General features: G+C 42.9%; 1 protein-coding gene across 1 annotated transcript in view; it reads left to right on the forward strand.

Moving 5' to 3' along the window:
• TMEM72 (transmembrane protein 72) overlaps positions 1-15,150 on the forward strand; it is a 139,243-nt gene extending 124,093 nt beyond the window's left edge. The window contains exons 3-5 of the mRNA XM_089680015.1: positions 4,563-4,634; positions 4,740-4,879; positions 13,694-15,150. Coding sequence (XP_089536141.1) covers positions 4,563-4,634; positions 4,740-4,879; positions 13,694-14,163 — 682 coding nt within the window. The 3' untranslated portion in view covers positions 14,164-15,150. The remainder of the gene's footprint in view (positions 1-4,562; positions 4,635-4,739; positions 4,880-13,693) is intronic.
• Positions 15,151-15,478: the final 328 nt, after the last annotated feature.

Genomic DNA, 15,478 nt, shown 5'->3' on the forward strand with positions numbered 1-15,478 from the left:
GCTCAGCTGTGAGCTGAACCCCCCCCCCCCAAAAAAAAAATTATCTACAGCCCTGCATAAATCTATAAAGGAGCATCCCAATTTGCATAGTTACCGTGAACCAGCTTCATAAAATAAATGACTATTACTGTTCCTTCACCAAGCAAACCTATCCACAAAAATACTTTAATTAAAGCCAATCTATATTGTAACCTGATGTATGTTCAAAGAATTATTTTGTTGATGAAGGGTGAAATATGTATTTCACTCTACAGAGTGAAATACATTGTACAGAGTACAGGAATGCATTGAGGGTCAGGACAGTTATTAGGATTTTTTTTTTTTTTTGGCGTAGGGCTTGGTTATTAGCGAAATGGTGTTACTCAAAAGGTTATGCATACCAGTCTAATTATTACACTAATCATGGCCAATAGCTGTATGCAGTTTGGAATAAATTAATCCTACAAAGAAGGCAAGTCCTGCTAGAACTGATACCACATTTATTGTTTCACAAGTACAGGTGAAACTCGAAAAATTAGAATATCGTGCAAAAGTTCATTTATTTCAGTAATGCAACTTAAAAGGTGATAGACTCATTACATGCAAAGCTAGTTCAAGCTGTGATTTGTCATAATTGTGAAGATTATGGTTTACAGCTCATGAAAACCCCAAATCCACAATCTCAGAAAATTAGAATATTACATGCAATCAATAAAACAAGGATTGTACATAGAACAATATCAGACCTCTGAAAAGTATAAGCATGCACATGTACTCAGTACTTGGTTTGGGCCCCTTTTGCAGCAATTACTGCCTCAATGCGGCGTGGCATGGAAGCTGTCAGCCTGTGGCACTGCTGAGGTGTTATGGAAGACCAGGATGCTTCAATAGCGGCCTTCAGCTCTTCTGCATTGTTCAGTCTCATGTGTCTCAACTTTCTCTTGGCAATGCCCCATAGATTCTCTATAGGGTTCAGGTCAGGCGAGTTTGCTGGCCAATCAAGCACAATAATCCCACGGTCATTGAACCAGGTTTTGGTGCTTTTGGCAGTGTGGGCAGGTGCCAAGTCCTGCTGGAAAATGAAGTCAGCATCCCCATAAAGCTTGTCTGTGGAAGGAAGCATGAAGTGCTCCAAAATCTCCTGGTAGACGGCTGCGTTGACCCTGGATTTAATGAAGCACAGTGGACCAACACCAGCAGATGACATGACTCCCCAAATCAACACAGACTGTGGAAACTTCACACTGGACTTCAAGCATCTTGCAGTGTGTGCCTCTCCATTCTTCCTCCATACTCTGGGTCCTTGGTTTCCAAATGAGATGCAAAAGTTGCTCTCATTAGAAAAGAGGACTTTGGACCACTGTGCAACAGACCAGGTCTGTTTTTCTTTATCCCAGGTAAGACGCTTCTGACATTTGTTGTTCAGGAGCAGCTTGACAAGAGGAATACGACATTTGAAGCCCATGTCCAGGATCCGTCTGTGTGTGGTGGCTCTTGATGCACTGACTCCAACCTCAGTCCAATCCTTGTGAAAGTCCCCAACACTTTTGAATAGCCTTTTCCTGACAATCCTCTCCAGGCTGCGGTCATCCCTGCTGTTTTGCACCTTTTTCTTCCACACTTTTCCCTTCCACATAACTTTCTATTAATGTGCTTTGATACAGCACTTTGGGAACATCCAACTTCTTTTGCAATTACCTTTTCAGGCTTTCCCTCCTTATGGAGGGTGTCAATGATGGTTTTCTGCACAACTGTCAGGTCAGCAGTCTTTCCCATGATTGTGATTCCTACTGAACCAGACTGAGAGACCATTTAAAGGCTCAGGAACCCTTTGCAGGTGTTATGGATTAATTAGCTGATTAGAGTGGGATACTTTGAGCCTAGAATATTGCACCTTTTCACAATATTCAAATTTTCTGAGATTGTGGATTTGGGGTTTTCATGAGCTGTAAGCCATAATCATCAGTTTCACCTGTACTTGAAAAAGGAAGAAAAATACAGGTACATGGGTTCAAGGGCCTGAGAGTACACAAACATTTGGTTGATACAGTCAACAACAAGATCAATGTGTATAACACTCCTCCAGAATAAGAACAGGTAAACTCGCTTGGGCTGCTATGACTTCTTCAAAGATGAGCTCTACATCCAGAGTGCCACAACTGTGAAACGCATTGGAGAAGTCTACATCAGATAGTAGTTGTCAGGGAACGAGAAGATCGCCACGATGCATGAATCTGCACATGCGTAGGATCCCGTCAAGACAGAGGCAGGCGGGCACTAGGACCCAGGCGCGACTGTCACCAATGACAGTGCTGGCAGGCACTAGGACCCAGGCGCACCTGTCAGTGCCGGGTGGGCTATTTAAACCAGCTCTTGCAATGCTCACATTGCCGTATGGTCTTATTCCTGTGTTCCTGTTCCTAGTACCTGAGATTGCCTTTGTTGCCAAACCTGCCTGACCCGGATTATTGTGACTCTCTCCTGCCCTGATCCCTGGCTTGTCTGACCATTCTTCTGCTTTCCCCTATTTACCTGACCTCCTGTTGCTGAACCTGGCCTGTGACCCGTTTATCCGTTTGCCTGCTGATCTGTACCGTCTGCCTCTGCTGTTACCGACCTGGCCTGTCTGACTACGTTACACACTACCTCTTCCCATCTGGCTCTCACTTGTTACCTACCACTGGCAAATCCACCTCTACAGCTGGTTGAACTCGGGGGTTGTGACCTGGTCTCAGGCTGCTTCAAGTCCATCCCCACCATCAGGGGCTCTGGTGAAACAGCAGACTGAGGCTTAGATTCCGCGCCCTGAGGGATTCCGGCCTGTGGGTCGCTAGAGGCTACCGCCAGTCGGTCCATAACAGTAGTCCTAAGGGTTGTGGATTGAATTGAAGTCTTGAAACACAAGGCGGGAAGGTAGAGTTATTGCCAAGTGTTGAAACACATATATAGAGCCTCAGTGACAAATTCATGAGGTAAGGAAGCTGGCAGTCCTTCTAACAGTTCCAGGCAGGATAGATAGCGTAGCAATAGGAAAAATAAAAAAAAGATAATGGGAGGGGTGGGAAGGGGTCTGTGTAGAAGGGAAGGAGGTATAGGAAAGAGCCCGGTAGGGTGAGGGAGACTCTCCACTCCTCTTCCTCCAACTGGGACACCCTCCAATGGGTGTCAGGGGTCTTCATGACAGCAATGTTGGGAGGGAAAGAATGAATGGATCTCACCTATGTGGACTAGCCAGGTTCATACCCATTACGCTGCAGAATTCCATTGGAGTTTGAAAATGCATCCAACAGGACCAGAAAGTGATGGATTTGCAGACAGTATCACATGAGATAGCGATGAGTTCCTCCATTTCCTCAATTATGTTAATTGGGGCTTGAGTAGTGCCCCAAAGGACATGGATACTGAGCTTGGCTGAATTTAGCAGGTGCCATCAATGACTTAAGATATGACCATCTCCAGTATCTCCAACAAAGGTCAGGTACAGATTGTGAATATTTATGGGCAATCACTGTATCATTGTGACAAGATGTTGTATCCGTTTTCCTGGACTGTCATGCTCACTGAGCTTGTGGATGCATGTAAAAATGTGTTCCCATTGCTCTTCCATCAGGTCTAAAGAGAGTTCTATTTCCCAAAAGCAAGAAATCTTATCGTCCTTGACCATTGTGTTCTGAGAGCGACATCTTGTTGGTTCGACTAAATATACATACGTGAACAGACATGAACAATAGTGGGTGGTGGGGATTTTTAAGGTATCAAAATGTAATACAAATACAATAAATTATTCTTAAAATGGCTTACTGGTTATTACATCTGTTGAAAAGGAACATAAAAATATACAGAATTATCCAACTAGATTGACAACAGATGTAATTATACCAACATGGATAGTTTCAATAGTATTAGCTACTCTTTCCCAACTATTGCTGCAAACATATCACATCAACAAACAGTAGATGAGATACTCCACAGGTGGTTGGTGGTATAATATTAGGTTTTAGCAGTACTATACACTAGTGGTTCTGGATGTACAGTAAAGCTCCATACACACAATGAGAATATTGGACAAATTATTGTCCTTTTTTTTTTCTTTTTTTTTTGAATGCTAGTTTTACATCGTAGACATTGCTAAAGTTCCGAAAATTCTTGTATGACAGAAAAAAAAAAATTCAGAGGTGATGTAATGTATTGCATTTGTATTGTATATTTGGACAAAAACTGTACTAATTAAACAAAAATCGTACGATCTGGTATCGTACAAGAAAAATTTTCGTGCTTGTCTCTTCAAATACTTCTGGATGAAAGCTGTGTACTAACAATCAGATAATCATACGATCACTTCAAAAGTGGTATTTTTTTGCACAATTTTCTGATCATGTGTACAAGGCTTAAGCCATTAGGGCAAAAGGACCATGCAATGCTCTGCTCCCTCTCCTGAAAGAAGGAATTACCCCTTATTTTTGGAAAATGTGATGGAATTAGTTATATGAAAACCTTTTGTTCTAAGAAGTCTCTACTGTGCTATACTTTATATGCATGAATGCAGTCCATATTCTACCTTTATCTCTGTAATTCTGCTACAGGTTTTCGTCAGCAGCAGTGTCATTTTGTGAAGGGGCATTCTTCATACACATGTTTCTCATGCACTGTATAAGGTAATACCTGTGTCCCACTTTGTTCAATAATATAGAAACCACATTTTATGTCAAATACTGTTCTTGTATATAATGTAATAAAAACACACTCCTCTTCAAATGTAGGTGGCAGTCAGAACCCCGTCTGTATGTATGCTTAAGGAAAACAGCACGAATGGGAGGATTTCAGAAATTCTTGGGGTACGGCATACTGTCAGTGGCCTGCTTCCTTCACCCAGTACTGGTCTGGCACGTTACAATTCCAGGTATGAAATGTATTATCTAAGGTTAGAATTCAATTCTATTTGTTACAGACTGCCCCCGTTGATGACGTTTGGTCACTCATAGGGTCGTGCTCTTGGAAATGTCCCTGGGGAGATCATCACTTCCAGGCAAAACTTGTTTTCTGCTTTCAGATAGAGTAGGGAAAAGTTCAAACTTTTAGATATTTATTGTCTGTGTCTCCATTTATGAGTTTTACTCTTTCTGCCCAGAGGCCACTGCCAATGGAACAGAAAGTGGTGGGAAATCTATAATATTACAGTTGTCATTAGAACAGGAGTTGAGGAGAAATCTTTCATTGAGGATACGTTTTCCAGTGACCACTATCAAAGGTTGGACTTCCCCTCAGAATAAAAAAAAGAAGTCTCGAATAATGATCCACTTAAACTTTTTTGAACTAACCAAGGTGATCCTGAAATTATGTCCAGGAAACAAAATCCACAGGATTTTAGTCCACTCTGTGACAGGCTGTAATTCTTTAGAGTTCATTGTTCACATGGGCATACCGATCAGTACACCCAAGGAAAGGGTTCATCTGCATCAATGTGGAATGCAGAAGTGTACTGTGCAGACAGTCTGTTGAAATCACAGGTGCCAGGCTGCACAGATCTGCATGGATCTTCACGTGCATCCCGAACTGTACATCTGCAAGGCAGCTTGTTCTGTTGAAAAACAACAGACTTACTTGCAGGATTACAAGGTGATAAAAAACCTAAAAAAAAAAAGGATTTGCTAAAACTGGAGCACTCAGAATCTGGTGTAGCTGTGCATAATAGCCAATCAGCTTCTAACATCAGCTTGTTCAATTAAGCTTTGACAAAAAAACCTGGGAGCTGATTTATAAGCAGAGCTGCATCAGATTTGGCATGCTCCAGTTCTAATAAATCCCCCCCTATTACTGTATATGGCAGTCCTTGAAATGTAAATACAAGAGTGTATTTTAGAAAGGATTGGCTAATAAATTCACCAATGAATCATTTGGGGCAGTTCATCTACATTTACCTAACATTCCCCAGTCACATTCATCCTATCTGTAATAATGAGACTAGGCGAATGTCAAATTTTGAAGGTGAATTTACCAGCTGCATAGTGATGAAACTGATTTCTATTTTGTTTAAATAAAAAATTCTAACTCCATTATTTTACACACAGCAAACCTGACATGCCAGGCATGTGGACTGCTATCCTTATGGGAAAGGGGCATTGAGTAATATGCTAACTAAGGGTCGTTCACACTTGACTGTTTTACCAACGCTTGCCAAATGCCCCTATAGTGTTTGGCAAGTGTTGGTCCGGTGTTTTCGGAGCATTTTTTAACGCTCAGCAAATACTCCGCAAATGCCGCATGCACGGTTTAGCGGAGGTTGCTAGGCGTTTACAGAGCATTAAAAATGCCCCACAAACGCCTAGAATGAAGTTTGAATGGTGTTACCGCTCTGCAAATGCCCCGCAACCGCACCACAAACACAGGCCGGGCGTTTGCGGAGTGGCACCATAGACTAGGAGGCTTCAACGCTTCTTGACTTGACCAGAGGCGTCCATTTTGCCGCGACGCGATGCTAACACTCCCGTTAGAACAGCACCATGTGCTGCAACGTGCAGAATTGTCCGAGGCGTTTGGAAAGCGGTAAAAACCGCTTCCCAAACGCCTCTCTGCTGCCTGCACACAACGCTAGTGTGAACGTAGCCTTAGGAAACAACATTTTTAACCAGCATATGTACCATAAATAGTGTGAATGTTGCTGAGTGAATATGAGCTAAAAGCATGATACATTTGCTAGAGAACCCCCTTATAAACATACTCCTTAAGTACCTAATAGACAGTAAGTGTAAAACACTTGCACCAGGGAGATTCACTTGCACTGAATGTTTGGTGAATGGCAGATTAACCTATTATACATTTATAAAACTTTATAAATTGCTCCAATGTTTTATGTTGTATTTAATAAGTTACCAAAGAATACTTTCTGGAGTCAAAATAAGGGTCCCAAGTGTTGTATGAAAAATCTAACCTTGCATAGTTTTTAGGGAGGCCCAACTCTGGAACAGCTCTGATCCAAGTATTTGGCTTACTCACTCAACAACTTAAGTATTCAAATCCCTCGACTCCTACTTTGGCGGTCCTAGGGATTCCCCTAGCACTCTGGAAGGTGAATGAATTCAGTGTAAGCATAAGCGAACACTGGTTCATATTAGTTTAGTTGTTGTCAGAAGAATAATATTAAACTCTTGGCTAGATGACAGCTTCTCCATTTTAGGAGGAATATGCATTCTCAAAATCATTGTATGTAATTCAAGCGCAACAGATCAGCCATGGATTAAAATAAAAATACATTTAAAAAACAACCACCAATTATATACACTATATTGCCAAAAGTATTGGGATACCCCTCTAAATCATTGGATTCAGGTGTTCCAATCACCTCCATGGCCACAGGTGTCTAAAATCAAGCACTTAGGCATGCAGACTGCTTCTACAAATATTTGTGAAAGAATGGGTTACTCTCAAGAGCTCAGTGAATTCAGGCATGGTACTGTGATAGGTTGCCACCTGTGCAATAGATGCAGTGGTTTAAAGCATGCCGCCACTGGACTCTAGAGCCACTGCTTTAGAGTCCAGTGGTGGCATGCTTTACACCACTGCATGTTCTCTGGAGTAATGAATCATGCTTCTCTGTCTGCAAATCCAATGGACATGTCTGGGTTTGGCAGTTACCAGGAGAACGGTACTGGCCTGACTGCATTGTGCCAAGTGTAAAGTTTGGTGAAGAGGGGATTATGGTGTGGGGTTGTTTTCATGGGTTGGGCTTGGCCCCTTAGTTTCAGTGAAGGGAACTCTTAAGGCATCAGCATACAAACACATTTTGGATAATTTCATGCTCCCAACTTTGTGGGAACAGTTTGGGGATGGCCCCTTACTGTTTCAACATGACTGCTCACCAGTGCACAAAGCAAGGTACATAAAGACATGGATGAGCGAGTGCAATAAGTCCATATGTGACATTTCCTTGCTACTATATATTCCACAGCCAACTATTAGTGGTGTTATAACAAAGTGAAAGCAACTGAAGAAGAGCTGAGAAGAGGAGTATCAGGAGGCGCAATCAGTATTGAAATTACTGTTTGCAGGCAGCAGTGTACCATGGGATATGTAGTCCTTTTGACATTACAAGTAAACAGCAGAGCAGAAGCACCAAAGCATGCTGGAAAATGAGGAACTTGTGGAAAGAGATGGCCAGCAGGCTGGCAGCATATACACCATGAAAGTGGATTTTTCAAGAAAGCTTATAATGGATTGTCAAAAATAACTATTTGTCACGATATACGGTCAGGTTCAGAGACCAGTTGCTACAGCAGTTGTAAGGCTTACCTCAAACCAGCAGGATTGGTACACCAGCGGCCCACCCTGGGAATGACGCAGGCTCACCTGAGGTGCGGGGTCTAAGCATCCACCGGTCTTCTCCAGAGCTCCTAATGGTGGAGATGGATTTGGCTGCGTGTGAATGCCAGGTCGCAGATCTCAGGATCACCCCACCAGGGAATGAGTAGGCTGGAAACCAAAAGCGGATCAAACAGTTCAGGGATCAAACAGAAGCGGAGTCAGTCACAAGCCAAGGGTCGGCCACCAATGGTAGTAGATAGGATGAGGCAGAATCGTAGTCAGTAGCAAGCCAAAGGTCGGTAACGTAGATGAAGCCAGCAGCAGGAACAGTAAGCGGGATATTGGCTGGTAAGACACAATAATCTGGCAAGGAGGAAGTGCATGGACATGGCTTTTATAAGGAAGTTCATGGGAGGAGCAAGGAGTTCAAGGTTCAAGAGAAATCAAGGCACAAGGCAGGATTATCCAAAAATTGTCAAGGGAGCTGTCCAGCATTCCAGATAGCTCAGTGAGAAGAGACATTGCCTCCCACTGCAGAAGGACCAGGTTCGATCCCAGGCTCTGAAACTATTGCTTCTATTGTTATTACAGGCTGATATTACAAAATTAAAGTGTATGCTATAACTTTAGAACTCATTTAAGAATTTAATTGTTGTCTAAATACATTTTGTTTCCTTTTGGCTTTCTAGATCAATGCAATGCTATTTAAAATTGCACAAGTACAATTCTCAAACCGGAGGAAAATCACAGCCTATTAATAAAAGTTGTAGCAAGTTACCACACCCTAGAAATGCTTGATAGTTCTATTAGGTGTCTCCACTGAGAGAACCATAATAGGGTAGTCTTGAGCATTGCCAGGTATATAGTATTCCCATTTAGTCTAAGACAAATTTGGCAGGGTCCATCAGAATGGGATAGACCAAAGTGGCAAGGCTTCCTGAGTTTAATATGATTTTACTGGTCATCCTTCTATTGAAACAGGACTTATCTGCCCTCCAATCTCAGTTCCTAGTTGTGCTGCTTTAACAGGCTTGGCAAGTAGTGGCACACACCTCCCCAAGTTTCATTCCATAGCCTCATGTAATATAGTGAAACCTGGCAGACACATGTCCCAGTCCCTTGCACTGCCAGCACATTATATGCCATGTCTCTCTCACAGAAAAGATTCCTTTCATGCTAGTAGGCATTATATCTGGCACCCATGTGTGTCTCATCCTTCTCCTTAGTGGCCTATTTACTTCTTGGTCAACATTTCCTCTTTCCAGAGGTTACTGGCTTGGGTGCAGATCCTGGATCCATATCAGTATGTTGCTCCACATGGGACATCAGGTCCTCCACACAGTTGTGGGGGTTTAATGTGAGTATGGTTGAGCACCTCTAGATGCAACCAGTTGTTTGTAAAGTGGAACAAATCATATGTCTGGGCTTTTGCAGACTTTTCAGAGTGATGTTTATATATGAGCAGGGGTGAACTGACCATTTGGAAACTCGGGCACTGCCCGAGGGCCCGGGGTCAGTAGGGGGCCCCATGAGATGCCCCTCATACCTTTTTCATAGGTTTTTTGAGTTTGGGCAAGGACACAGGGGCCCCATGATCCCCTATTGCCCGGGGGCCCCATGAGTTGCGCCCCTGTATATGAGCACACCCCATGCTTCCACAGCCATGGGAACTCCAATCCTAGCAAGGGCTTCTCTTTGACATCCTGAGGTTGCAAGTCAAAGTATGCCATTTGGGGGCTCCTTCATTAAAAAGGGTGCTAATACATCCACCCACTGCTCCTATGGATCAGCTGGGTGTTCAGTTTGAATGTTCAGATGAATCCTGAAAGTTTGGGACATTCCCATTGCCTGGCACATATCCTCAGTCTGGTGGTGCAGTGGTTCTTGGATCGGTGTCATGAGTAGAAGTTCTTCTGAGACAGGCCAGAGGAGTTTGTAGCCATTTTAGGTGGCCCTAATACTGGATGAGTGAAATTCAGTGGCATGCAATCCACCTGATCTGTGACATGTGCGAGGACAGGTTTGAGGGAGTTGGGCTTTTTTTCCCTAAGTCAATGGCTGCTAATATAGGATGCATGCACTGTAGACCCCAAATGTCTCCATAAAGAGGACCTGTCACCTGCCCAATGCTTACACATAGGCCCATGTGACAGCAGTAAAATTTAAAAAAAAATTGTAAAAAAATTAATTGTAATTATTTTTATTTACGTTATATAACAAATTTTAAAGCACCCCTGTACACACCCTACATCAACACACAGCATTTGTGAGGTCAGGCACTGATGTCAGATGAGGAGGCCTTGCTCGCAGTATCCACTCTAATTAACCCCAAAGGTGTTCTATCAGGTTGAGGTCAGAACTCTGTGCAGGCAAGTCGAATTCCTCTACACCAAACTCGCTCATCCATGTCTTTATAGACCTTGCTTTGTGCACTGGTGCTAAGTCATGTTGGAACAGGAAAGGGTCATCCCCAAACTGTTCTCACAAAGTTGGGAACATGAAATTGTCCAAAATGTCTTGGTATGCTGATGCCTTAAAGTGGTAGTAAACCGCAGCTGGGGGAAAAAAAAAAAATCACCTGGAAGGTAATACCATAATGTGCTGGTATGGAATGCATACTAGCACATTATGTAGGACTTGCCTCCAGCGGTGCGGTGTCCCCACTGCAGAGGCTTCCATCTTCACCCGGTCTTCCTTCCTAGTTTGTGAGTCCTGGCCGCTGGACTGTCTGAGCCGCACTGATGTCTTGATGTCTTGGGACACGACACAGTGCTCTAAAGGAAGCTTTATTGTAAGCTTACCTGTTAGGTAAAAGATACAAAAGTGGGTTTACTCCCACTTTAAGAGTTCCTTTCACTGGAACTAAGGGGCCAAGCTCAACCCCTGAAAAACAACCCCACACCATAATCCCCCTCCACCAATTTTACACTTGGCACAACACAGTCAGGCAAGTACCGTTCTCCTGGCAACCGCCAAACCCAGACATGTCCATCGGATTCCCAGACAGTGTGATTCGTCACTCCAGAGAACACGTCACCCCTGCTCTAGAGTCCAGTGGCGGTGTGCTTTACACCACTGCATCTGATGCTTTGCATTGCACTTGGTGATGTAATGTATTCCTCAGATTGCCATGTGCATAACACTTTGCAAGCAAAGAGTTCTAGATTACACACAATTGGTGCTAATTTTGTTCAATTGCATAGAATAACTTAAAGAGCTAATTGACCTTGCAAAAACACTGCCTATGCGGTTCAGTGGCTTCAGTAGCAAAAAAAAAAACTGTGCTACTATGAACAATATTTAATATTGTACCTGCTATTGTTGTAGGCCTTTTTCATCTCTCCAGAAGCTTGCTGAAAAAACTCTTATAGCTGACTTTTTCCCATCCTGCCCTTCTGCTAGGATGTTACTATGACTTCAGCAGAAGCTCCAGCCCTTGATGCTCAACTCCATCATCACAACAGCCCACTATCTGTAGGCTTCAGACAACGAGCATGCGTGGTGAGCTTTACACAGTACCTGTAGCACTAACCCCTTAGGAGTTGCTGGATTATTTTGGGGCTTCCTGTTGCTCTGGACCCCTCTCTGAAAGCCCAACCCTTGCTGACACCACAGTATACTCTTAACCAGGATAAATCATCCCCAAAAAGTAGACTTACACACTGATTGGAGTAAGCTGGTAAGAGGTTTATAGCAAACGTCAATGTAGCTTAGTTACACAACATAAACAGAATTGGCATGTGCAGAGTCAGTTAATACTTGTGTCAGCTTTAAACAAGAGAAGAAAACAACACTTATCACAGAGTCTCAGTTAGTGTTAGCAGGCCTGCTTTTCAGATACTGACCCAATACCTTCAACCTGAAGTAGCTTTACAGTCCCCAGTGAGCAGCTAGGACTATCAAACAGGTAGACTAGCTCACTTCGGGCCCTCAGGACCTGGTGGCAACAAGGTACCTTGAAATAAGGAAAGAGCTCTTTACCCCAAAACAAGCAATGTTCTTTTAAAGGCAGTGAAGAGTCTGCTGACCGCGTGATGGGGCCCAGTTGGTGCACAGTGAGAAGAAGTATGAGTAATGGTTCTCTGAGGAACAATGCAATAAAGAAGGGAAAGAACAGTACTCCCCCTGGAAGCAGCAATTGACTTGGGTAATGCTCCTTTAAAACACTAGTCACTAGTGAATCTAAAACAACAAAAGGTTAAGCTGGCAGAAGTGATTGTTGGCACAGGGCAACTCCTCTGTAGACTGCAAGACTATTGGCACAATAAGAAATGGTCTTCTTAAAAGAGTAAATTGATGATGGTGGTGACATAGCGGTGGTTCAGCCTGTGGAATGACTGTTCTGCTATCAGCTCCGATGATGAGGTTGTGTTAAGTGTAGTCAAACGCCTCAACTTTTAATAAGTATGTACAATGTCCACAACTGTGTGCAGGAGAATAGCAAAGGTGGAGCAAGTGTCAGTGTTCCCTATCCTTGGTAATGCTTGGGGCTCTCTCACCCAAAGGATGGCATCTGGTGAATTCTGGCAGTCTTTCTCTCTCCTCCGATAGGGCCTCCACGCACTCTCTGATCCTTCATGCAGCATTCCATCTGTTCACCTGCTTGCAGATGAACTTTCTTGACAATGCGGCAAGGTTAGCGATCAGCCTCCCTTCTCTCTCTCTTTCAATGGTCTGGTCCGGTCCTCCCGCAGTCAGCGCACTCCTCTCTCCAGATCTCTCCCCTCTCACTTACTGTCCCATCTCCCAGGCTTTTACATATATATGCTCCGCCCACACACCAACTCCTCTGGGAAACATAATTTCTAGATACACTGCTCCTTAGTAAAGTCCTGCGATTCAGCATACAAGTTCCGTGGGGCTGTTCTAGAGTGTGAATGCCACTGTTCTGCAGGATACTGCCATCTTGTGTTCACTTTAACATCCTGTAGCAGGGTGTTACATACCCATTGGAAATACTACTGAGCTCTGTGCTACTGTGACAAGCGACATAGAGAAAGCACATGCATCGGGTTTTGAATCAGTAACAGAGCATGCTCTTCTGACTGGGGAGGCAGGTGTCATTGACTGAAGTGTCACAGCAATGTTGTAGCAAGAGGGCAGGACAGCAGACCACTTCCCATGAGGGTTTACAAACAGGCTACTGGAAGGGTGAGAAAATGCCTACCCCAATAGCAGATACATTATTCAATTTTGTTCATAGACGCATGGTTTGTTTTTATGTACTGGTGCCCCTTGAGTGCATAAGCATTTCTTCTGCAAAAGTGAACTAACGTTTAAAACTGGTAAAACACATGACTAGTAGTTTATGAAGATCTAACCCAGAAAAGGTTAGTGATATATAGAAAACCAATAACTATAATGGAAAATGTTTTACTTACCAAGACTAAACCAGCTTCCTTATACTTATTTACAGGAACCATGTTAATTGCCACCGGTCTTGCCTATCTTTTCTTAAGTAAAAGGAAGAAGACTAAGAGCAAGGAATGCGTTTTGCAGGCTGATTATTACACAGACCCCTCCACAACAGCCATTGCTATGACAAGAGCTGGAGACACAGAACAAACCTACACATTCAATGGCTCCCTGCGCGAGAAGAGAGAGTCTCTACTAACCCATATGAGGAGCATCCTCAAAGTAAAGAAGGACCGTCAACCTTCTAAGCCAACAGACCAAAGTCATGTGGATACTTCTATAGACTCTTCTGCCAAAAAGAAACAAGTTCACTTTGAGGAAAAGGTTATCAAAATTATCCCCCTAGAGGAAGGCATTCTTGAAGACCAGGACAGTGAGCTTGAGGTGACAGTTTCAGACACTATTCCTATCATACCAAGTGAGCCCAAACAGGTTCCCAACACCTTACCCATGGCATCTGGCATTTTTTAGGGATTTTGGTTATAAAAGAGTAACACTCTGTTGGCAATATTATTTCCTTGGGAATAACTGTGAAGCTAACCCAAACTCCCGCAGACTGCTTTTGGCAAAAATATTTGGGTGGAGTACCAAGTATATCCTTGACCAAAGAAGTGATTGTTCATTATATTATGTTACATGATGATTATACCATGGATCCCATAGTAGTTTATGCTGTAGAGAGCAGCAAAGTGTCCAAGGTATTTATTGTGATCTCAACGACAAACTGTTGTAATTTATTTACTTCTTCAAACTTGTAACATACTGTAGATGTTGAACACTGTGATTTATTTTATTATCTAATGTGGTTACACACAGTCCAATGTGATTTTACAAATCAGCAAATGGATGATAGGAAACAGTTTGTGGTAAATATAATGTTTTCTGTTCTCAGAGGTGTAAAAGCTAGCATGCAGTCCAGCACTGGTATCATGCAAAAATATTCAGTCCTTATGTACTGAAGTGCTGCTTCTTGTAAACTTGACTACAATAGTCCTGGCTGCTGCAAACAGAGGTTTGCAAATAAAGCATCCTTGATACTTTGTTAAAATTAACTCCACTATACAGCTCATGTCTGCAGCAAGCGTTTCAGCAAAAATGAAAAGTTGATAAACATTTCACTTTTGCACTGTAGTCCTGCTGACATAAATCTTCTACACTTCCCCTCAAGGTCTTCCCCACCCATACAAACACATGTTTTTCAGGTATGTACAAATAATTGATTATTTATATCTATCTTCACCACGAAATCATGTTGATTGACAGCAGAGCTAAGAGATAAGAAATGTGGAAGTTCCTACTGTATCGGGGAACTAAGCTTTCTTACCTGATTCAGAAATGTTTTCCTACAATTACCATGCGGTAATGCTATGTGACAATTTTAGATACATATACTTGTATAGATACATTCAGGTAAGACACCTTACACCTCAAAATAAAGTGGGATTTTCCTGTGCCTAATTTTTCTCCACCCTATCTTTTTTTGGGGAGTATGGCATTTAAGTGATGTTTGATAGAGGGATTGTGCCTGCGGAAGAAATATAATTGATTGGAGCATAGTATACACCATGGGAGTGTGCACAGGGTGTGCCGATTGTGCCTGGGCACACCTTAATCACCCTGTGTGCATTAGCATTATTGCTCTGTGTGCTGGTGAGGAGAAAGATATCCCACTGACCGACTCTGCTTATTTCACTCTGAATCCACAGGCAGAGAGATAATGTGCTGGCAGGGAGATCAGAAGGATACACATGTGTGTTTGAGCTTTGGGGTGTACACCCTAATGCTA

This window comes from Staurois parvus, unplaced genomic scaffold (genome assembly GCF_062004578.1).
Source record: "Staurois parvus isolate SC_StPar_1 unplaced genomic scaffold, SC_StPar_1.0 ptg000234l, whole genome shotgun sequence".
Taxonomy (NCBI): Eukaryota; Metazoa; Chordata; class Amphibia; order Anura; family Ranidae; genus Staurois; species Staurois parvus.